The sequence below is a fragment of the Parus major genome, chromosome 28 (genome assembly GCF_001522545.3).
Source record: "Parus major isolate Abel chromosome 28, Parus_major1.1, whole genome shotgun sequence".
NCBI classification, from domain to species: Eukaryota; Metazoa; Chordata; class Aves; order Passeriformes; family Paridae; genus Parus; species Parus major.
The window spans coordinates 1,538,864-1,561,630 of NC_031797.1; the positions used below are offsets into that span (position 1 = coordinate 1,538,864).

A 22,767-nucleotide genomic window follows, 5' to 3' on the forward strand; every position below is an offset into this window, starting at 1 on the left:
CCACGGCACCCCCGGACCCCCTGTGACAGCCACGATACCCTCGGACCCCCCCTCGCTGCCATCGGCTCCTGTCCCCTTTCCCCGTCCCCCTCAGCAGCGCCGCAGCCCCCGGCCCTGCTCTGCCCCCTCCCCCGCTGGTGGGGGATGTTGTGGGGGATTTGCATCGCCCCAAAGCCCGGTGCCAGCCTGGCTTGGGGTCACCAGGGTGGGGTCCTGGCCATCCCCCTCCCAAAGCCTGTCGAAATTCCTGCTTTTCCCGGCTCTAATGGATTCTCCGGCATCCCGCGCCAGGGCAGCCCGGGTTTCCCAGGCCTTTGTTCGTTAGTGCAGTTAATGAGGGTTCCCCAGTTAATCCGGCCTGGGGGTGGGGTGACCGGTGGTTCCCCCACTACTGGGGGGTCTGCAGGGACACAGGGATGGTCCCTTCCCCTCCCGGCGCTCCTGAGGCATTCCCAAATTGCATCTGGCACCATGTAGGTCAGGGAGCCGGGAATGACAGGGCAGCACAGCCGGAACCCACAGCCCTGGGGCACCCACGGCTGCCGGGTGTGGTGGGGATGCCCAGGGCTGGGGGCTCGCCCGGCCCAGGGGGGTCCCTGTCACCGTGTGGGAATGTGGGGCAGTGGCAGCGTGTTCACTGTGTGTGATGTGTGTGACACGTGTGCCACAGGTCACGTCACCTGTGTGTCCTCTGCGTGTCCCCACATGTCACTGAGACCTCTCTGCACGCCCAGAGTGTGCTCAGTGCCCACCCCCTGCTCCCCGTGTGGCCCTGGCGTGTCCTTGGCGTGTCCTGGGATCCCCGGGATTGTCACACGCGCTTTGCACACCCAGTGCACGCTCAAGGGGAGGTTTCCAGCCGGGTGTGGCAGCAACGCTGGGTCTCAGCTGCCGGCACAGGGACACTGGGACAGGCTCCTCTTCCCAAGGTTTCCCTTCTCGGGGCTCATCCCTGTGGAATTGGCTGCCAGGGAAAGTGCACAAAACCACACACGTGTGTGCAAGGCCAGAGCATCGGCCCAGGGGTGCACAAACACACACACGTACACATGATCATGTGTGGGTGTTGTTTTTTGCCTGTGCAAGTGCTCATCCCAGAGTACCACCCGTGTTTCCCTTACAGGACCAGGGCTCTCCCTCTCCCCCTTCACCTGCTGGGCGCAGGGTCCAGCCAAAATCCCCCCCTGGGGCCCCCAGGGCTGGGGCCACCACAGGTCCCTGCCCTGGTGGCTCCTGCTGTGGGACACACGTGCCCGTGGACAGCAGGAAGGGCCCCGCTGGCCCCAGGCAGTGCTGGCAGCTCACGAGCTCAGGGCTTCCTAATGTTTTTTCAGGGAAACACGAATTTCGAAGCATTTGATCCCCCAAGCCCCCTCCCTCCTCCTGACCACATCCAGCCTCCCAGGGCTGCAAACATGGGGCTGGCAGCAGCAAATTCCCCATGTCCCAGTTCTCCCAGGATCCACTAACGGTGAGCCCCCTGCTGCGTTCCCAAGGTGTCACCTGTCCCCACACCTCAGTGTTCCAACAGGACCCACAATCTTGTGGGGTCTCCAGGAACTGTTGGAGCCCCACACTCCAAGACTGGCCGAGGGAAAACAGGAAAGCGAGCAGGGCTGTACCGGAAGGCGGCTATTGTTGGCCAGGGAGCAGAGGGAGCGTGAGGGGCAGGAGGCATCGTGGCCACCCTGTCACCCCTCTGTGCCCTGAGCCACTTGTGGTTACCCACTCCCCCTGAATGTGCCCCTGTGTGGGCTTGGGGCTGTCCAGGGCTTCCACTCCCACCCCATTGCTCTGCTTTGGAAGGGAAAATAAATAAACCTCTTTTTTCCGTGTGTTACTTCCCTGGCCCAAGGAGGGCCCAGCTTCCCACCCCTGGAAGCAGGAGGACTTGGAGCCCTGGCTCTGTGTCAAATGAAAAAATCCTGCAAAAAACCTGGAATTTCCTGCTGGGCAGAAACCCAGAGGTTTGACACTCCTGGTGCTGGGGTGGGGCAGGAGGGGTGGGAGGGATGGGGACATGAGGGACACAGGGGACACAGGGGACACACACCCCCCCACGCCCAAGACACACACAGGCTCACAGCCAAGCTGGTTCCTGTGCTGGTGGATCCTCGATCTTCCTCCTCACCTTGAAGCCACTGGTAGAGTTTTGGCAGCTCCAGCCAGGCCTCCAGTGCACCCCAAGTCCCCACCCTGCCACCGTGGGACTCTCCCAGGGACGTGGCCCTGGTCTGTCAGTCCCCACCTGCTGCAGGGAAGGGCTGGGCTGAACCCTGCTTGGCTTTCCCAGCTCCTGCTTTACCTCCACATTTCAGGGCTGCCCTCTTGCCCAGAAACTCCCCAGCAGAGCTGCCCAGTGTGTCTCAGGGACAGCTGGGGGACAGGCAGAGTGAAGAGGGGTCACTTGGAGGGGGATGGTGGTGTTGTGCCTCAGTTTCCCCAGCTGGAAGAGGTGCCATAAGGTGCGAGAATAGCTGGAACCCAATATGGAAGTTGCAGGGAAGTGCATCCTGAGGGAGGGTACAAACACACCCGGGGTGGTTTCACCCCCAAAAAGCCCTTCAAGGGAGGTGCCAGTTCAATGGGGAGGATGCTCTCTCCCCCATCACCCAGTCCTGGCCCTGACACCCCAAAACCCAGGGGACAAGGACATGGAGATGGTGGGATTGGGATGGGGCTTGGCCATCCAGGGATCTACTGTGAAGATGGAGCAAGTTCCTCCAGGAAGGAAACCCCTGCAGCCCCCAAAACAAGGGACAGGAGCTGTGGGAACTGTGTTTTTGGGGTGCCTGGGAGAAGGATAGGGAGAGGGTTCATGCTCTGCCACAGTGGGAGTTCTACCTTAGTGGACAGCAGCAAATGGGAAAAGAATTTCCAGGAGGACTTTAAACACCCTCCTTCATCCTTCCAATTCCTTGGGAAGGGGGAAATCTGCAGCAGCAGCCCTGACCCACTGCAGCTGGGTCACTCTGGGGAAGCCCCAGGAGTGCTGCGATGTGGCAGGAAGAAGTGCAGGCTGGCACATTGCACATTTTCTTAGAAGGAGCAGAAAAACTCCCAAACCACCAAAAAATTTCCCCTGCTCCCTTGGAAAGGGCACTGAAACCACAGCAGGGCCTGTACACCCCATGCTGCAGGACATGGGTGCCAGTGGCCATGTCTCTGCAGCCTCTGGGCTTAGCAGGGATTTGTTCACCAGAACCAAAAATGATCCTGGGGCCCCTTCTCCTGGTAAAGCAGCGGGTGAGGAGGGATCTGCTGTCCCTGTGGGGCCGGAGCAGCAGGTGCCCTTGGTATCGGTGTCACCCAGGGGATGGGACACGTCTTCCCTGCTCCAGCATTTTCCCAGAAGCATTCCAGGTCCTGCCCATTTTCCTGGAGCTGCTGGCTCCTGGCCTGGCCTGTGCCATACAAGGGAGAGGGAGCACGTGCCATGCTGCTGACTGTTCCCTTGTCCCAGGAACGCCTGTCACCTCCTTCACAGAGCCCAAAGCTGGAGCAGAGCAAACCCAGAGCCCTGCCCAGGAGGAGGCGGGTGCAGATCAGGGCTGGGGGGCTGCCAGGGACCCTGGGGAATCTGGCCCCAGAGGCATCAGCTGTCCAGGGAACACAGAACAAACAAAAAGCACATTTCAGAGCTTGGAAAGCGTCCACTGCCTGTGCAGGGATGAGGGACAGAGGCACTCCCAGGGTCTGAGGGCCTGAGTGTGACAGCAGAGCTGTGCAGGGACATTTCCTGTGCCACCTGTGCTCCTGTTTCCCCAAATCAAAAGGTGCATGGAATGAGCAGCACCTCCTGGGGATGGGAACAAAGTCCATGGTCCCCATTGCCCCTCTGGAGGGGTCCCCCCACTGTCTCAGGGACAGTGCCCAGGGCTGGAGGGGCAGGGCAGGGCAGTGTAGGGACATCCTTGTGTCACAGCACAGCCCCAGCAATGCTCTGAGCAGGATCTGCTGCCCAGGGAGGTGGTGGCAGGTGGGGACACCCCTGTCCTCACTCAGCAGGACGTGGCTCTGGCACAGACACACAGCCTCATGTGCAACAGGAGACCCCCAGCCCCTGCTCTCCCTTGGCTGCTTTCCAAGCCATGCAAAGGCTGTCCCCATTTCCCAGCTTCCCACTTTAAGCAAGCCCTAATGGGACTCGTGACGGATGCACTGACCCTTCCACCAAACCAGCGATGGTCTGGTCTGGGATCCAGAGGAGGAAAAGGCCAGAGCCAGGCCAAGAAGTCCAGGAAACCCATGAAGGAGCAGAGTGACACAGGGAGCATCAATGTCTATGAGCTCAGAACCGATTGTGGGATTAACACAGGGAGAGTAGGTGGCTTTTCCAAGACCTATTTATCAAGGAACAATGAAAGTTGTGGGTACAAGGAGCCCCTTGCACTTTCCTCTGTGAGCCAGGAGCTTCATCCCATCACCCTCCCACCAAGGACTGGAGGGTGCCTTGAGCTCTCCCTGCCTGGCAGTGTGACTGTGCTGTGGTGTCCTGGAGCAGGGACATCTCCCAGGCCTGTGCCTCAAGGAACAGAGACCTTTCCACCAACAACAGATCTTTGGATGAGTCCAATTTGAGTTTCCCCTAATCTGCAGCTGGACTGTACATCTGTGATCTCTCCTGGAGGTGGGACACATCTCAGGGCTTGGGCTGAAACTGAGAGCCTTTCCCAGCCCAAGGTGGAGAGACCCTGACTTGCAACAGCTCCTCGGTGAGTTTCTGACAACACCCTGAATCAACACCAATTAAATCCATGTATTTAATTCCTTCATATGTGAGCCACTGTCAAAATCTCAGACTAAGACTAGACCTGGGCTGTACCTAAGGTCCATCAGGAGTTTAGAAAGCAGGGGGGTCTTGTCTGAACCTTGTACTCAACAGAAGGGTCTCACACTTTTACATCTTCAGTCTCAGTGTAAATCATCCCAGCTCAATTCCATCTTGATTTTCTAGTTTTTTGTATCCATGTAGGAAGTACCAGAGGGAACCTCATTGTAGTCTGTTAAATCACACTAAAATAACTTTTGCTAACAGTGTTGATGGTGACTCTTTAAGTGACCCTAAATCACTCATCTGTAACAAGATGATGTTGTTGGCAGGATCCTAAATCTGGATTCATGGCAGAACTGAGGCCCCAAAGCTCCTGAGCTCCTCAGGGTTCAGGGGATGGAGAAGCCTAGCAGGGGAGGATCAGGGTGAGCCACGGCTTCCTGGGAGCAGCAGGAGACCTTGCTCTGAACCACAAGAAAGGAGCATTTCCCTTGGAACATATGGCAGCCACAGCCCCCTCTGTGCCGCCAGCCTGCGCCCGCTCCAGCTCTGGGGCTGATGCCATCTGTGATTTTTGGGCAGGGATCAGCCCCGCAGAGGGGAGGCTGCTGGAGCCCTGGGCACAGTACCTGCTCAGCCCAGGGCCTGCAGTGCAGATCTGCAAAGCTGTTCTCTGGGTTCTCAGCACAGCCTGTGATGCCTCTGCACCCAACCAGGGCCAGGGGAGAGGAGCAATGAAGTACCAAGAGGCCCTGATCAAAGCTAAACCCCCTTACCAGACTGGGCTGAGCTTGTGGGGCTGAGCTTGGGGGCCTGAGCTTGTGGGGCTGAGCTTGGGTGGGCTCAGCACTGGGGGCCTCGGTTTGGGGTGCCCAGCCTGGAGGGCTCAGCACTGGGAACTCAGCTTGGGGGCTGAGCCCCAGGGGCTCACAGCTGCCTGCTCCCTGCAGCACTCACAGCTGCAGCTCAGGAGAGTAAACACGAGATGAAAGCCCAGGGAGATGAAAGTGGGGCTGGGGCTGCAGGGGCAGAGTGAGGCTGAGCTGTGGCTCCACAGACCTGTCTGGGCAACATCCTGCACTGCCGGGTGTGGGGGCCGGGCTCAGCCACCTCCAGCCCTGCCACATCTCCCACAAAGGTGCTTTTCCTCCTCCTCCCTTGGCAGAGCTGGTCTTGCATGAGAGGGTTTTTCCCCCAAAAAGAAAGGGGGGCTAAGGAGGGCAGGTCCCTGCAGCCCTGTGGGTCACAGCTGGGTACAGATCCCCGGACTCAGCACCCACAGCATTCCAGGTGGGTGTGAAAAGGAAGCTGAGGAGCAGTGGCAGGAGCTGCCCTGGCTCAGAGGGCTGACCCAGCACCGCTCAGCACCCACCTGCAGCCCCACCACAACTCAGCACTTGGGGCCTTGCAGGTGCCCTGGTTTCAGCTGGGACAGAGCCAATTCTCTCCCCAGTAGCCGGTACAGGGCCGTGTTTGGGATCTGGGATGAGAATAGTGCTGATAAGGCACCGATGTTTTGGTGTTGCTCAGCAGTGCTTACCCTAAGCCAAGGACTTTGTGTGTCCTGTGCTCTGCCAGCAAGGAGGGGCACAACAACTGGGGGGAGCTGGGACAGCTGAGCCAGGCTGGCCAAAGAGATATTCCACACCAAGGAACAGCACGTTCTCCAGCTGAGCTGCACCCACAAAACACTGGGAGAGGGGATGGAGGGTGGTCTCGGCCCCTCCACCGGGCAGGGGAAAGGGCAAGAGCCCCTCACTTCCCTCCTGGCCAGGAAAACAATGTGCATCCCCCAAATGCAGCGTTTTTCCCAATTTAGTCCACCAGCCTCTGTGACTGCACCCCTGGCTCCTTCCCATGGCAGAGGAACCTCTTGGCGAATTGGTGAGCTGGAATTCCCCTCCCCTGCCCACTTCCACCCGAGTTCCAGAGCTGGGAGAACAGCTCAACCCTTGGGTACAGACACTGCAGACACAAGTCAGGACAACCCCAGGCTGCTGGTGAGGCCCCATGGCCTTGAGACCCAGCACAGGGCTCAGAGCAGTCTGGACCTGGCACCTGGAGAACAGCAGGAACCCAACCAACCTCCCAGGAGCTGTGCCAGGAGCACACACCCACGAGCTCCAGCTCCCCAAGGAGCCCAAACACCCTGTGTTTGTTTTGCTGATGGGAAGGTTCTGACAAATGTGCAGTCACGAGACACTCTGCGCGGCGTGTGCTGTGTAAATACAACATAATTTATTGGTTCCATTTCAGAGCATGAGTGGTATTTGTACGAGTGTCCTAGCGGCAGGACGAGAAATGAGAGTCACGTATGTACAGAGATTCCAGGGCACAGGAATGCTTTGTAAGGAAGAAGTGGTTAGTGGTGCAGTTTGGTCACTACTGGTCCCCAAGTGCTAGGTAGACCCACTACCTACCTGGAGGCACTGCCAAGTTCTCCTCGTGCAAGCAGCGGGCGAGGCCGGGGGGCTCTGGCTGCACACCAGAGATTTTGGTCCCAGATGTGCACAGCTGGGTGGGGTGGTGATGCTGAGGAACAGGGAGAAGGCTCCGTACCCCAACGGGAAGTGGGATGTGGTCCCGGCAGGGTCAGTGTACCACAAGGGACAGGGAGGGAGGGGATGGAGAAGAATTCGTGATGCCTGTCCCAGCACCTTCCCACTGGTGGCTCCCGTGTGGAGCTGCCAGCGTGGATCTGTGTCCCCATGGGGACAGTGCTAAGCCACAGCCAGACTGTGTGTGAAGAGCTCAGAGCCGGGCTGACACACGAGGGCAGATTTCCACTCCAACAGCACCGGCTCCAACTGCAGCAGCCATGGGATGAAGCCCAGTCCCAGCTCACTCAGAGGGAGCCCACAAGAGCCAGGCCTTGGGGACAGTGGGCACAGAGCAGCTCTGCCCCAAACCTGGACTCACAGCCAGTGGAAGAGGTGCTGGGGGATCCACAGCTGGGGGATCCATGTACACCAGTCCTGTACCCTGCCTTCAGGGCTGGGAAATGTGTATCCCAAGGGAGGTACCGCTTCCATGGCAGCACCAGCCCCATGACACAGCTCTGTCTGAAGTGTCTGGCTCACCTCACTCAGGGCACATGGAGGAGACAGCTCAGGCAGGTCCTCCTCACCCCGAGAACCAACATTCCCATCAAGTGGCCCACAAATATTTTCTTTCTTTTTTATAGAAATTACTATAAAAAATTAGTTAATCTAGAGCATCTTTAAAAAAATATTCCTGCAGTATCACAGTTTTACATTGAAACTCATTAAAAATATATAATTTCTTAAACAAAACGTCTCTGTTCTCCCCTTGAATCACGTCTCCAATATGAGATTGGGGCCCGGAGTCCTCAGAAGAGGTGCCGAGGTGGGAGCAGGAAGGTCTGAGCTCAGTGGCACATCCGGGATGTCATTTCCTTCTGTCAAAGGGACAGAGAAGACAAGGGACTGTGAAGGAGGATCCAGGCTCCCAGGTGAGGGTGTGGATGAAAAACCCCTGTGTTTAGCTGTCAATCCCACTCCTAGGCACGGGGTGACACTGCTGCCCAGCTCCAGTTTGGGCAGGGCCGTATTCCCTCCACCATTGCCATTCCCAGCACGCCCCAGTCACATCCTGGTTCCTGACAGTTACACTTCAAGGCCATCTGGTCCTGAATTTGGGCAACTAGCTTTAGAAGAGAATCATGGAATCATTAAGGTTTGGAAAGAATCCCAAGATCATTAAGTCCAACTATTACCCCACCACTGTTGTGTCACCACTAAACCATGTCCCCAAGTGACACATCCACATGTTTTTTGAGCACTTCCAGGGATGATGACTCCAATACTGCCCTGGGCAGACCTTTCCAATGCCTGTGGACCCCTTCAGTGAAGACATTTTCCCCTAAATCCAACCTAAACCTCCATCCACTGGCACAGCTTGAGATTGTTCCCTCCTGTCTTGTCACTTGTTACTTGTGACAAGACTGAGCCCCTCCAGCTGCTCCCACCTGGCAGGGAGTTGTGCAGAGCCAGGAGGTCCCCCCTGAGCCTCCTTTTCTCCAGGCTGAGCCCCTCCAGCTCCCTCAGTTGCTCCTGGTGCTCCAGATCCTTCCCCAGCTCTGTTCCCATTTCTGGACATGCTCCTGCCCCTCAATGTCTTTGTTGGAGTGAGGGGCCCAAAACTGACCCCAGGATTTGAGGTGGGGCCTTCTGAGAAGGTTCCAGAGCCCTCTGTGCTGGCCACAGAGCCTGGGAGCCCCACCTGTACCTGAGCCCACCCAGACACTCACCAGGGGCTCCAGCTCCTTGGTGTCTATGAGATTGAACTCTTTCACAAAGTAGTAAAAGTGCTTGTAGCAGGTGTTCACGTGGGCCTCCGAGCCCATCTGGGTGATCCTGTCGAAGTGGTGGATGTAGACGTGGACAAACACTCGGAAGAGCCTGGAGAGAATCTTCTTCACCACTGGCAGGAAGTTCTTGGGGAAGGGAGTACCTGGGAGGCAAGAGTGGCTATGAAAAACATTTGATCAAGTTAAAACTGGTTGCTTAGGGATAAAATAAATTGGTAAAATGGACAGATTGAGGTAAAAGCACTTCTGTCCCTGGTAATTTCCAGCTTCCCACTCCTTTTTCCTTTCCTTTGGATCACATTTTTCAAAGCACAGATTTTTTAAGTGACAGAGTGATGCACTGCTGTGACTGAAAGCAGAGCCACATTCCCAGCAGTTGTTTCAGTCAGACAAGAGTTTTCTTCTACTCCTGTTTGATGTATTTATATAAACAGTGCAAAACACCAGATACAACCAAGCAACTTCCCAAAGCAAAGGGCTGGTGCTGTTAATTCCCCACAGTTATCCCTTGTTTTGGTACATCTTTAGCTCCTTGGTTAAAAATTAAAGCTGTTAAGGTCCTCTTTGAAGGCTCCAGGACTGTGTTTAGCTGGGCCCCTGCAGCAAAGCAGTCTGGCCATGCAGCCACCTCTGTGGGATAGCAGGGTGTAAAGTTCACACTGTTTCTAGAGGAACAAGGATGAGTTAAACCCTTTCCTTACTCTGCCAGAGCTGCAGCATTTCAGTCAGAGTTACAGGATCTGGTAAAAGCTGAGCTGAAGACAATAACAACTAAAAAAACCCCAAACCACAACCCTTGTGCTGTCGGAAGCTCGTCCTGCAGCTCAGAACAGAACCAACAGCCCCAGTGTGGTCCCTGGAGAGCTGCAGCACAGCCTGTGCAGCGTGAGAAGAATGGCTGGGGAGGATTTGCTGCTTCAGCTGTCTCAAAACTGGTGGTTTATGGCCCCCTTCCTCTCTCTGCCCACTCCACACCAGATTTAAGCAGCATTTTGGCACAGTGGAGGATCCCTGTGGATGCTCAAGTGGCAGATGTGACCCCAATAGCTCCCATCAGAGCTCCAAAGGGATGAACACCGGGGCAGGAGGGAGGGAGGGAGCTCTGCTGCACCTCATCTCCTCCACCTCAGGAAATGGAAGCTCTGCATAGGCTCAGCTGTATTTACCTGACAGCTTAGAGACTAAATTCTTCCATCTTCATCACAAAATAATACCCAACAATCTCTGTCCCAAAGCTGGGTTTGGATATGGAGATTGAGGCGTTCTAGGCCAAACTCCTGTTTCCATGGTCCTGGCAGTAGATGAAACATGGCCCATCCCTCCAGGCCTGTGCCAGCATCCCACCCCTCAGGAGGGGCAGCCAGTGGCCTCTGATAACAGGGGGTGATTATGGCACAGGGCACCATCACCAGGTGACACGGAGCTGTGCCTCAGACCTGGGCTGGCCATCAGAGAGCCATCCTGCATCCATGAGCCACTCCAGAGCCACCTCAGAGACTGACTGCTCTAAGGGCAGCCTCCTGTTTCACTGCCTCGAGGTATCCGTGACTCCAGGTGGGATCTGGTACAGCTCTGGGTATTTCAGCACTGCAGAAGAGCTGGGAAGAACTCGCTGCACTGCCCACCAGAGAAGCACAGAGCTCTGCTACAGGGGTCAGCTGTGCTGCAGCATCTCCTGGAACAGCAACAGGGCTCCATGAGAAGGCTCCACACCCATCTCCCATCCTCCAGCCCCAGCTGGGACCCAAACTCACCGACGTTGGTGGGGAAGATGTCCTCGTTGTTGATCTGCACCTCGATCCAGTCCATGAGCAGGTTCATGTACTGGGGCGCGGACAGGGCCGTGGGTTTGCGGTACTTGTGCTCGTCCTGCCACCGGTACTCGTACTTGGGGCCCCCCGACATGACGGGGCAGGACTGCTCCGTGCAATAGTCACTGATGGTGCCGTAGATGAGGTTGATGCGGTTGAAGAAGTCCACGACGTGCACGGCCACCCAGTCGTTCTGCTCCTCGCCCGGCGGCAGCTGCACGGCCACCTTCAAGTCCAGGCCGGCATTGAGCGAGGCCTGGGCCTTCTTGTGCAGCTCAAACCGCTGAGTGCCCGGCTCGAACTTGCGCTTCGGCCGGAAGGTTTTGTCTTTATTGAACACTTGCTTTAAAGCGTGGGACATTTTCCTTCTCTTGTGTCTCTTGCAGGCCCACAGTGGTGACAGCCAGAGGCGCGGCCACTTCCCGGGGCAGGGCTGGGGCGACTGTGATCTTCACAGAAACCTCCCTCTGCTCATCTGGTCCTGATCTGCAACACAGCACAGAAGGGCAGAGATTAGGAGCAGCTCTCTCAACAGGAAAACTCGTCTAAATCCCATAGGAAGAGATCTGGGATGCCATCTGGGCCCTCGCCCCACATCTGAAAAGGGGGGGAGCAGCTTTCCTTCCTCCCCCTTCCCTTCCCTTCCCCAGCTGGAGCAGAGGGGAGGGGAGGCTGGAGGGGTGACCTGGGCTGAACAGAGTCACCTCCTGACCTGTTCCATGTGGCAATGACAGAACAGGCCCCACAGCCATGGGACAGGGCTGCCACTCACCCTGACATTGCCACACCATGAGACCCCAACCCTGCAGAAATGCCACTACCTGCTTGGCTCACACGCACTGATAAAGGAGGGTAAAACCAGCTGGGTTTCACCCAGAGATGCCATTTTCACCTCTGCATCCCCTCTTTGGGAACAAGGCCAGGCCAGGTCATGCCAGCCCACAACACAGCTCAGAGCTTTTGCCAGACAGCCCCCACCAAGCCAGCCACTGAAAGTGAGAGACAGGAACCAGGGGGTGCAGGGCAATGAGAAGAAGAAGTCACAGCTCAGGCACCCGGAAAGCAAATATCCTAAAATAACATCAGCCCTGAGAGCAGCCACAGCCTCTTCTGCAGGTGCACACAGACCATAAACATACTTCCCATTTCAGTTTAGCTCCATTTACAAGTTGAAAACTGGAAGATGAGGGGAAGCTCATCTTCCTCTTCCAGCCTGTAGAAAAGAATAAGCTCCAAGGGTGAGACACAAGTTGAGATCTGAAGGGATGCTGACGAGAAACACAGCTCTGTTTATCTGTAGCTAATTATACCTCCTTTGTTCCCACATCCAGCCCCTCACACAATTTGTGCCAGGCTGTTCTTTGATGAAAGCTTAAGGCAGAAAGCTTTGTGTACCAAAAATATTATTTTACACGTGCTGGACAGAGAAATGAATAAAGTAATAGAAATTAAGCTGATGCCTTAAATAGCATAAATAAGTTTCCATAATTTGATAAGCAAGCAAGCAAAAAAAGCAAGCCTTTCCCCAAGCAGAATCTACTTAGATTTACATGAAGCCACAGTGTTGTTCCAATAGGTAAATAGTGTCCTCAAATGCTGGCAAACACATCCCAAACTCAAGGTCATGACTACCACAGCTGCAATCGAGCCCGTCTCTAACAGATGCTGCAGTGCTAATCAGCAGTTCTTCTCTGGAGAAAGATTAAAAAGCTTTAAAGCCAAGGCCTCTTGTTTCCTTATTTAATTACAGTGAGGAAGAAACCCCAAACCACTCCAGTTCACCCCACTAAGAATAGGCTCAACATTTCCTGCAGGAATGGGCTCAGTAACCTCTTCCACGCAGGAGCTGAGACATCCAAACCCCAGCAAGGGCTACGATGTGCTGGGATGCTTAAAAGCATTTTAATGTGGTTCAGTGAGATCCAGCATGGGCTGAAAGGTGAATCCAGGGCAGACATGTCATCATGGAGTGGTTTAGGTTGGAAGGAACTGTAAAAACCATCCAACTGCAACTCCTTGCCATGGGCAGGGACACCTTCCATGGGCGGGACACCTTCCACTAGACCAGGTTGCTCCAAGCCCCATCCAGCCTGGCCTTCCTGCTGCCAAAACAGCTGCTGTGACCCCCTGAGCCACCTCAGGAGAGAGAAACCCAGCACAAACCCCCGGCAGATGTGTCCTTTGGAGTGTGATCCCGCCCCAGACGTGGCAGAGGAAGAAGTGAAGGGTGTGGAGCGACAGCTGAGCAGTGCTGGTTACCAGGAGCTGTGTCACAGGCTGGCCACATCCTGTGGCAGAGCCGGAAGCTCCAGGGACTGTGCCCACCCCAGAACTGAGGCAAGGCCCCCACGGAACCAGCAATGTGGGCAGCAGGTGCTGAGGCTGCTGCTACTTCCAGCAGAAAGTCCAGGGAAGCACTTGTGATGAGTTCTCTGCACTGGAGATGGAGGAAAACACATCCTCTCACACAAGAAACCACAAAGCAGCAGCAGCACCGCCCTCCACGTGGCTCCCTGGAGCACCCGCAGCATCCGTGGTGCAGTGTGACTCCATCCCCGCTTCTGTTCTGGAGGATCTGCACTGCAGGGCCTGGCATGGATGTGGATGGTGTAAAACCCAAGGGTAAAATCAAACATCCATCCCCTGGTTTTGGCCCCACACATCAAGAAACAAACACCAATCATTTTTCTTATCTGAGCAGGATGGAGAGACTTTTCATAGAATCCCAGAATATCCAGAGCTGGATCCCTCAGGGATGATCAGTGCAGCCCCTGGCCCTGCCCAGACCCCCCAACAAGCCCACCCCGAGCATCCCTGAGAGCGCTGTCCAAACGCTCCTGGAGCTCTGGCAGCCTTGGGGCCGGGCCCATTCCCTGGGGAGCCTGGGCAGTGCCAGCAGCCTCGGGGGGAAGAACCTTGCCCTGAGATCCATCCCAAGCCCTGGCACAGCTCCAGCCCTTCCTGGGCTCCTGGCCCTGTCCCAGAGCAGAGCTCAGCCCCTGCCCCTCCACCTCCCCTCGGGAGGAGCTGCAGCCCCCGAGGAGCCTCCCCTCAGTCTCCTCTGCTCCAGCTGAACGAGCCAAGTGCCCTCAGCTGCTCCTCAGAGCCTTCCCCAGCTCCGTGTCCCTCCTCTGGACACTCTCCAACAGCTTTGGATCCTCCTGATCTTGTGGTGCCCCAAGTGCCCCCAGCACTGGAGGTGAGGCTGCCCCAGTGCAGAGCAGAGCGGGACAATCCCTCCCTGGGCCTGGTGGCCCTTTGGGCTGCCAGGACTCACTGGTGACTCAGATCCAACTTGCCACCAACCAGGACCCCCAGGTCCCTTGCCAGGGCGCTGCTCTCCAGCCTCTCATTCCCAGTCTGTCCCTGCATCCAGGGCTGCCCCATCCCAGGGCAGGATCTGACACTTGCCCCTGTTACATGGTTGGGGATTTCTCAGCCCTCACATTTGTCAGGGTCTCTGTGCAGGGCAAAGTTTACTTGGTGTGAGGCAGCACTTGTCCTACAAACAAATTCCTGATCCTATGGAGACATCATCCCTGAGAACTGGGGAGCTCAACACAGCACCAATTGTCTCTCAGACGATTCAGCATCTGTGTGAAGCATTAGCAAAATGAGTAGCTGAGACATCAAGCAGATGCAGCCTATTTAATTATGGTCTCTGACTGCAATGAGCTAAAAGAAACATTTAGCTCTAGGAAAAAAAATAAAAATAAAGAGGCACAGAGACCAAAGCATCCCTGACATTGCTTGGAGATGATATCATCTGTAAAACACCTACTTCCACAGGCAGGAGTCACAGCTGACACCGCCCCCGCACACAAGGGAAAGGAAAGGTTAAAGACAATTGGGAAATGGGACATGCAAAGCACCTGGATGGTATCTGCAAGCTTTAAAGGTGAGGGGAAAATCCACTCTCTGCTCCAAACAAATCTCAGTACATTTTGTTGCCTCCTCTTTCAGCCAGCCAAGATCAGACGTCACTGGTGCTCCGAGAGGACCTTGGCCATCGCTCAGGATCACACAGCCCATGACCCCATGGGCTGTCCGGAGCACAAACACACCTCCAGCTTATCCCAAGGACACAGGAGGAGCAGCTCCCTACTGTGCTGGACTTGCCTGCCCAGGGGTCTCCAGGCCTGGCCCTCCCATCCTAAAAGCTCCTCTTCTCTGACTCCCTGCTTGTGCAGCTCCAGTCCTGTGCTGGTTTTGCTGCCAGGGTTGTTGGCATTGTCCTGCCATTCCTCCTCCCTTGCCAGGAATGATCATGAGAAGCTGCCTTGCTCTAACACCAGGTTCTGGGCAGAGGAAACCCAGGCAGCTGCTTCACAACCCTTGGTCACTTGTAAAGGCAGTTCAGAGCCTGGAAAAGGGAAGAGACATCTCCTCCAAAACAGCAGGAAACTGCCTGCTGCCCTTGCGCCCTGCTGCAGCCATCCCGAGGTTTTCCAGGAGCCAGCAGAGTTCCCGACAGATCCTGCCCTCCCTACAGAGGCAGAATGGCCCAAAAAGGAGTCCAGGAGTCCTATGACTGCTCCATCAGTGCCAGCCCCAGCAGCACTCCATGCTCCCCTCTGCTGCCAACACTGCACAGAGGTTTAACAACAGCCAGGGAAAACCAGCAAGGCAGGGGAAAACCAGCAAGGCAGCAGTCAGCAAGCTCCTACCTGTGCTCCTGGCCTCAGCAGGTCACTCCTGTGGAGGGCTCAGCCCTGCTCTGCACCCTCTGTCAGCGCTGGCAGGCGCCGAGGCCGAGCTTCCTTTTTCAAAAGAAGGAGAAAAACCTCCCCGTTTGTTTCATGGGAGGCTCCGCAGCTGGGGAGGGGTCAGACACGAGGCCGCCTCCCTCCGCCGTGACCCCAGCGCCGGGCTGGCCACATCCTGCTGCTTCTGGTAAAACAGCCCTTCAGCACAGCCCAGGGAGCAAGGCAGCTCTTCAAATCAGGGATTTGTCCAGTTTCCTGTTCGGGAAGTTGGGCTGCTGTCCTCAAATCCCACCGAGTCCAGCTGCTTGTAACTCTTGGGTGGGGAGCCTGTGACAGCCACCGTGTCCCCAGGAGAGGGGAGCCACGATCCTGCTTCCCCCTGAGCCATTCCCAGGGCCCCTAATGCCAGACCAGAGTTCCCAACACAGGACACAAAACCCCCCTGACTGATAAAGCAGCCCTGATAAAGGTATTTTGGATGCACTGAGCATTTAAAGTAAAAACCTGAATTTACAGAGTGAGAAAGAGAAGCAAAGCAGCTTCCAACAGGCAACTTGCACAAAACAGCCAAGAGGGACGCACACGCACATTTTTTCCATAATTCCACCTCCCTCCTTTCACAAATCCCTTCCTGTGGCCACTCTGCACTAGCTCAGTGTCTTGGGACAGGATGATCCTGGTTTTCTCTGATCAAAGGAGAGATTTTACTACAGAGAGCAGGGACCAAAACAATCCTGGCAGCGGCACTGCACTAATGGCAGCCAGTTTCTGTGCCTCCAGAGCCAGTCTGGCAACAAATGAGGGCTTGTCTTCCCAGGACGAGACTTCCAGCTGCTCTTTTGAATGGATTTGTGATATGAGGAGCGAAGGTCTGCCCCGTGCTTACCTAAGGCAGGGCAGGGCAGGGCAAGGAGGGCTCAGCGTGGCTGGAAGGCACCTCTGGCCATTCATAATCCCGGCCAGCCGGCACTTCCACGTCAGCCTCTTCCTGTCTGGCACTGACTCCAGCCTCCCGGCCCAGGGAGCTGCCAATGTTTTCCCAAAATCTAATCCATCCCCTCTGTAAGCTCTGTCTTTCCTCCCGCAGGACCACTCTGTGTTGCTGCAGGAGAGCCGAGCCACGGCTGTTCCCTTTGGGATTGCCCCGTCCAGCAGCTGAAGCTGCTCAGAAGCTTCTGGAGAAGGAGCAGCTCGACCTGGCCCAGCTGCACTTCCAGCCCCAGCCTGGGCACACACCAGCCCCACTTCATTCTCTTGCTCTGGAGGACAACATCCACGTTTTTCTTTTAGAGAGTGCTTTAGCAGCAGCCTTCACAAGCAAATCTGAATAGGGGCACACTGGAAATGCTGAATTCCCAAGGTTTGGGCAAACAAAGAGCCTTTTGTCTTTCACCAGAGTCAGCTTTAAGAAGGTCTTGCCTGCTGCCAGCCACCCCCAGGCCCTGTTATTCCAATCTGCTGCACAATTTGGAAATTCCCAAGTAAAAAGTGGTACGGTTCCCCTGGGACTTCCCAAGTCTCCTGGGACTTCCCACATCTCCAGGCCCTTCCTGGAAAGAGGGTGGCTTAGGAGAAGGGAAGAAGTTGGTTTAGGAGAAGGACAGACTTTACACATTTCCAAGCCATGGAGAGGCAGAGCCCATCTGCAAGGTCATATGCTTGATAAAAGGAAAAATCAAAGACCAAAAATAGTTATCCTGGGCTTTAACTGTCATCTCCTTTGCCCCTGCATTCCACACAATCCTAAAATCTAGTTAGTTTATGGAATAAAGGGAAAAGCTCTGCTAAATTAAGCTGTATCTGGGATAGCAGAGGACTCACCAGAGGTGAGGGCAGCTCTGGCAGAGCCCATCAAGAGCTGCAGGTAGGAATGCTGCTGCTTGGAGCAGAGAGCCCAGGTCAGCCAGCAGTGAGACACCTGCATCCATCCCAGGCAGGTGGAAGAACAGGGAGTTTATTGCCTGGCTTCAAGCTCAGGATTTACACTCAGACCATGGGCAGTGACAGGAGGGATGTTATGGTGACACTGCTCACACTGCACAGGGATGCTGAGAGAGGGCAGGTGAAGCAGTGAGTGCTGGAGAGGCTGGAAAACCCAGTCTGGCAAGGGAGAGGGAAGGCAAGAAACCCAAATCTCCAGCGTGGTTTGTCCCCTTGGCCTTCCTCCCCACAGCCAGAGAGGGAGAAAAGCCACACGAGAAAGTTCTGTAAAAGGTCCCTCCTGCTTCCCTCCCCGGAGGGGAAGGTCAGGCAGCAGATGCTGCAATTTCCAACTGTCCCTGTGGAACAGCAGTGACTGCAGGGAGCCCCACGGAGCCCCGGGTGTTACTGACTCAGGGCCAGCCCTGCTGCCTCTTACGTGACATCTGCATCCATTGCAATGTCAGAGCCCGCTGCTGGAAGGTTTCCAGGGATCCAGCCGGGATGGGGCTGCGTGTGGAGGCAGAGCTAATCCGCTGCAGGCTTTGCAGGGCTGTGCTAAGCTGACAAGCTGGGTCACGACTCCAGCACACAGGTTAACGGCACACACAAGTATTTCCAGGGCAGAGAACGGCCAGTGATGGCATGGCAGGAGCAGCTCCCTCTTTTCCAGGTACCAGAACAGCCTGGTCCTTCAGGAAGGCCTCTCGCTGTCCCCACTACAGGGCTGGATGGGCAGGGTGGTGTTTATTCTGCTCATCCCTCCTTGCTTGTGCAGGCTCTGTATTGTCCTCACCAGACAGGGATATGTCTGGGCCCACAGCAGTTCCATTTCCTCCAACTTTCGGGTCTGTTCCCACCCAAGTCAAAGCTTACATCAGTTTGGAGCATGAAATTTGCATTAGGATGATAAAATTACTATGGTACCATTCTAACAGTGGGCTGGGATCCCAGGAAGTGTGGGATCACACCCCAGGGCTGAGCTGGAGCACGAGCTCACCACACGGCCAGCCTTTCCCAGAGCATGGATAATCCTAGGGACAAACATCCCTCTCCCCCTCACTAATGTCACTGCTGGGATGAAAGGCAGGATTGTTTCTTGCTGACAGCAGAGGCCCACAAGGCCTCTCTTACCCTGGCAGGAGATATGGGAGTAACTCAATCCCTTAGCACAGCTCCAGGCACAGAACAAGCCCATGGATGTGGAGCTGGAGACCACCTCAACACCAACCACATCACAGAGCGAGAGGAAAGAGAGAAGGAAGCAAAGGCAGCCAGACAACAGCCCCAGGAGAGGCCTGCAGAAAATACAGGGCCTTTCAGTGCAGCCAGAGAACCAGCTCAGCTCCTGCTGCAACCTCAGCCATAGTCTGGGTGGCTCCAGCTCATCTTCTGTCCCACGAGTTCCCTGAAATCAGCAGAGGGTCACACATGGGAGTGTCTGGCAGCATCACCATAGCCTCATCTCACTCACACTGACCCAACACCAGCACCAGTCCTTTGGGAGCTCAGCCAGGTTTTCTAGAGGAAGTCAAAGCTGTCAGAGTGTGATGGATTGTTTTGCTCTGGCTTTGCCCACTTGCAAAAGTTGTTTTGCTGGGTTTTTTTCTGGCCTTCGCTGCCTTCATCCCTTCCTCTGCCCTCCCTTCTGCTTCATATACCCAGAGCAACAAACCACCCAATTTCACCAGGAGCAGAGCAGCACCTCTACCACACCATTAGCTCCAGAGGAAAGCAGGCAGCAGACCAAACCAGGCCTCAGGGATAACTCTGCCTCCCAGGGGCATCTGGAAAAAGGAGGATAAAGGTGCAGCCTAAGGTGCACTCTTCATTGACTGCATTAGCTGAGTATTACATATTCCTAAAGATAAGCTGATAAACCTTCAGCAAAGCTGGTTCTGGATCCACTTACAGCAACATTTATGGCTCAAGAACCAGAAAATACTTCCCAGTCTTACTAGAAATTAAAACTCAGAAATTGAAAGCAATTCCCTTCACAGACCTGTGGGCAGAACTGGAAAGGTTTTGCAATTTCTGTGCTTTGACCCCAGATACTTTCACTACTCACAAGGGACATTTTCTCTTTCATTAGTGTGGCCATGGAGATCCCTGATCTCCACAGAGGAGCAGGAGTGACCAAGCACAGCACAGATCTGGACAGTCCAACCTCCAAAATGGGACTAAATCACCCCATTCCAGTGTGGGGGGTACTTTTCACCCCTTCAGCAGAAGGGCCACGTTAGATGTGGAAGCAGCTTGCAAACAGCTCCAGAGGCAGCTGAAGTGAAGCTGGGCAATTTTGCTAAGGGTGCTGAGTCTACTCCAAGCTCCCCAAGCCTTGGCCAAGCCCATGGGCAAGCCCATTTCCATGTCTGATGATGGCACAGGTAAGAGTGCAACTCCACGTGTCAACAGAGCATCCCAGGAGCTGCAAGGTGAGCCAGGCACAGGGAACCAACTCCCTGCTCAGCACCTGCACTCAGCTGCTCACTATAAACCAACAGCTCCAGGTTTTGCCACCATTGTCAAGAATTCCCAATGCTCCTCTCCCTCTTTCTGGGAATTTTGAAGAGTCACAAGCTCACCCCAGGTTCATCTCACAGTAAGTGACTAAGACAGAAAGTGAATCTGAAATATGGGATACGCAGACAAACAGGGAGCTGGATGTGAGCCTGAAGTTGGGAAAGGAAGCAGAGAGCAAGGACAAAGCCCTGGGGACTGTGATAAACAGGTGGCCAGGGAAGTTTCACATCTCCCAGCAAAATCCCTCCCTGCCCTGCAACTTGGCAGAAGATTTCCAGACCGGAAAAAGGCTTTTAACAAAGGGATGGAAATCCAGCAAATGTGGCCACTCTGCAGCTCCAAGCTCTAGGAGGAGGGAATCCTGCCTTTCACTAGCACTGACAGAAATGCTTTTTCCCAAACATCTGTGCTGGACACTGGACAAGTCCAGATCCCCTGTCCTTTCCCTCCAGAGGACTTCCTGCCCTTTCCTTTTGCCTGTCCTTCTCAGGCGGTTTTCTTTGAAGGAGCTGAGCTCACTGTGCCGAAGATCAGAGCAGAGGCAGCTCTCTAAGATCAGGATTCCTGAGCCCACAGCAAGAGACAGAAGCAGAGCAAGAGTTTGCTTTCAAGTTCTCCTGACAAGTTCTACCTTGTGACAGCTGAGCCATGGCTCACCATGACCTGCAAAAAAATGGAAAATTCCCCATTCCCCAAGCAGTTTGGAGACTGGAAGGCTGGAACTTCGGGCTATACCTTTACCTATGGCAGCTGGGCTGGAGAAAGTCGGGAGGGAGAGGTGGGATAAAACAGGGAAATTGGCAAGCTGTAACTTCACAGTTGTGCCACCAACCCCCTTAATCTCTGTGATGTATTCTTTTTTCCTCATTATAAATTTTTCGGTTGCTCACGGATCCTGCAGCAGCTCTGTCCCCTCCCCGACCCCTCTGGAAGGAGGGGGCTGTGCCCAGCAGCCAGGGCTCTGCTCGGGGATGTCCCATCCAAGGGGTTTCTCCCCCGGGCCGGGCCAGCCCAGGCAGATCCATGTCCCGATCCATCCGATCCCTGCCCCACGGAACCCCGGCCCTTCCTGAGGGGGCTGAGGCCGGGCCGCGGCCGCCACCGCCCCCCGCCCAGGCAAACACAGACAGCGCCCAGAGCGGGGATGCGGTGACCGCGGCTCAACAGGTCCCGTCCCGTCCCGCCAAGGCCGGGAACAGCCCGGGCCGGCCCCGCCGGGGGAACGCGGCCACCGGGACTGGGGAGACACGTGGGCAGGGCTGGCGACACGCGGTCCCCTCCAGGCCCCTTTTCCCCGGAGGCCCCTCCGAGCCCGTCCCGCAGGGCCCTCCTCCCTCACAAACCCTCCCGCGTCCCCTTACACCGCCCCGAGTCCCCTCCCAGCCCCCCGAGTCCCCGCACCTGCCGGGCCGCGGTCCCTCGCCGGCGGACGCGCACAGCTCCGCGGGCCGCAGCACTCCCTCACCGCGGGCCGCAGCACGCCCCGCGCGGCCGCCGCGCTCCCGCCGCTCCCGCGCGCCGCTCGCGGCCGGCGCTACTTCCTCTTAAAGGGGCCGCCCCCGCCTGCGCCGGCCCCGCCCACGGGAGGGAGCGGCAGGGACGGGCCGGGGGAGGGGGAAAGGCACAGCGGATGATGGGGGGGGGACGACAGTTCGTGTTTTATCGTATTTTAAAAATTTTATTCTCGTTTATTTTACTCTATGTTATTTTATTCTATTTCATTATTTTATTCTACTTATCTGAATTCCTTTTATTCTATTTTCTTTTCTTTCATTTTCTATTTTATTTTTCTACTTGATTTTGTTTTCTATTTTATCCTTATTTTATTTGCTGTTTTATCTTAATTTTATTTTATTTTCTAGTTCATCTTTTTATATTTTATTTTATTTTTATGGTATTTTAATATTCTATTTGCTTTTGTTTTCATCTTTCTTTTATTTCTTTTATTTTTGTTTTCTTCAGTTATTTTCTTTAATTCTATTTATTTATTTTCGTAATTGCGTTTATTGTTTCATTTTATTCCATTCCAGTTATTTCCCTCTCTTCCATTTTATTAATTTTATTCCATTCTGTTTTATTTATTTACTTCTTTTAAATTTATTTTCCCATTTTATTCCGTTCCGTTTGTTTTCTTTTATTTCCCTTTATTCGGTGTTTGTGTTTTCGGGATCAGGGGGGCTCAGGGGGCTCCGAGGGGCTGCAGGGCATTGCTCCAGCGGGGACAGCTGGAGGGACCTGCCCAGACCCCAACTTTAAGGTCACAAAAAGGAGAAGTGGCCAGAAGCAGCCCAGGTTCAAAGGGAACAGTTCACAAACGTCAAACCCCGCAGGGAAATCCCTGGGCAGCCCAAAATCAAAGGGTACCAAAAGCTGAAGCAGAGCCTGCAGAGCTCCCGCCCCACAGGGGCTTTTCCAACACTCCTGGCTGGAGCCCGGAGTTCTCCATCGCAGGTGCCCCCCAATCTCTGCAGCCCCCAGTTCCTCCCCCGGGTGTTCACAGCCCATCCCCGGCCCAGCCGAGCCGCAGCACCTGGGCTGAAGCCTCAGCTCCTCGGGGCTGTCCCTGCTATAGCCGGGCCCTGCTCCCGCTGCTGCTCCCGGGAACAGCCGGGCCCTGCTCCCGCTGCTGCTCCCGGGAACAGCCGGGCCCTGCTCCCGCTGCTGCTCCCGGGAACAGCCGGGCCCTGCTCCCGCTCCCGCTCC

At 55.4% G+C, this 22,767-nt stretch overlaps 1 protein-coding gene across 2 annotated transcripts; it reads right to left on the minus strand.

The window, feature by feature from the left end:
* Window positions 1-7,937: 7,937 nt before the first annotated feature.
* Window positions 7,938-21,583, minus strand: MOB3A (MOB kinase activator 3A). Of its 2 annotated transcripts, none has more exons than XM_015651838.3 (4): window positions 21,466-21,583; window positions 10,859-11,401; window positions 9,045-9,247; window positions 7,938-8,192 (listed from the first exon to the last, which is right to left on the minus strand). In XM_015651838.3, the coding sequence occupies exons 2-4, from the start codon at window positions 11,274-11,276 to the stop codon at window positions 8,163-8,165; spliced, it is 651 nt and encodes a 216-aa protein (XP_015507324.1). In that variant the 5' UTR covers window positions 11,277-11,401; window positions 21,466-21,583; the 3' UTR covers window positions 7,938-8,162. The 2 variants fall into 2 exon arrangements, with proteins under 2 accessions (XP_015507324.1, XP_015507325.1); XM_015651839.3 differs by lacking the exon at window positions 21,466-21,583 and adding an exon at window positions 15,583-15,694.
* Window positions 21,584-22,767: the final 1,184 nt, after the last annotated feature.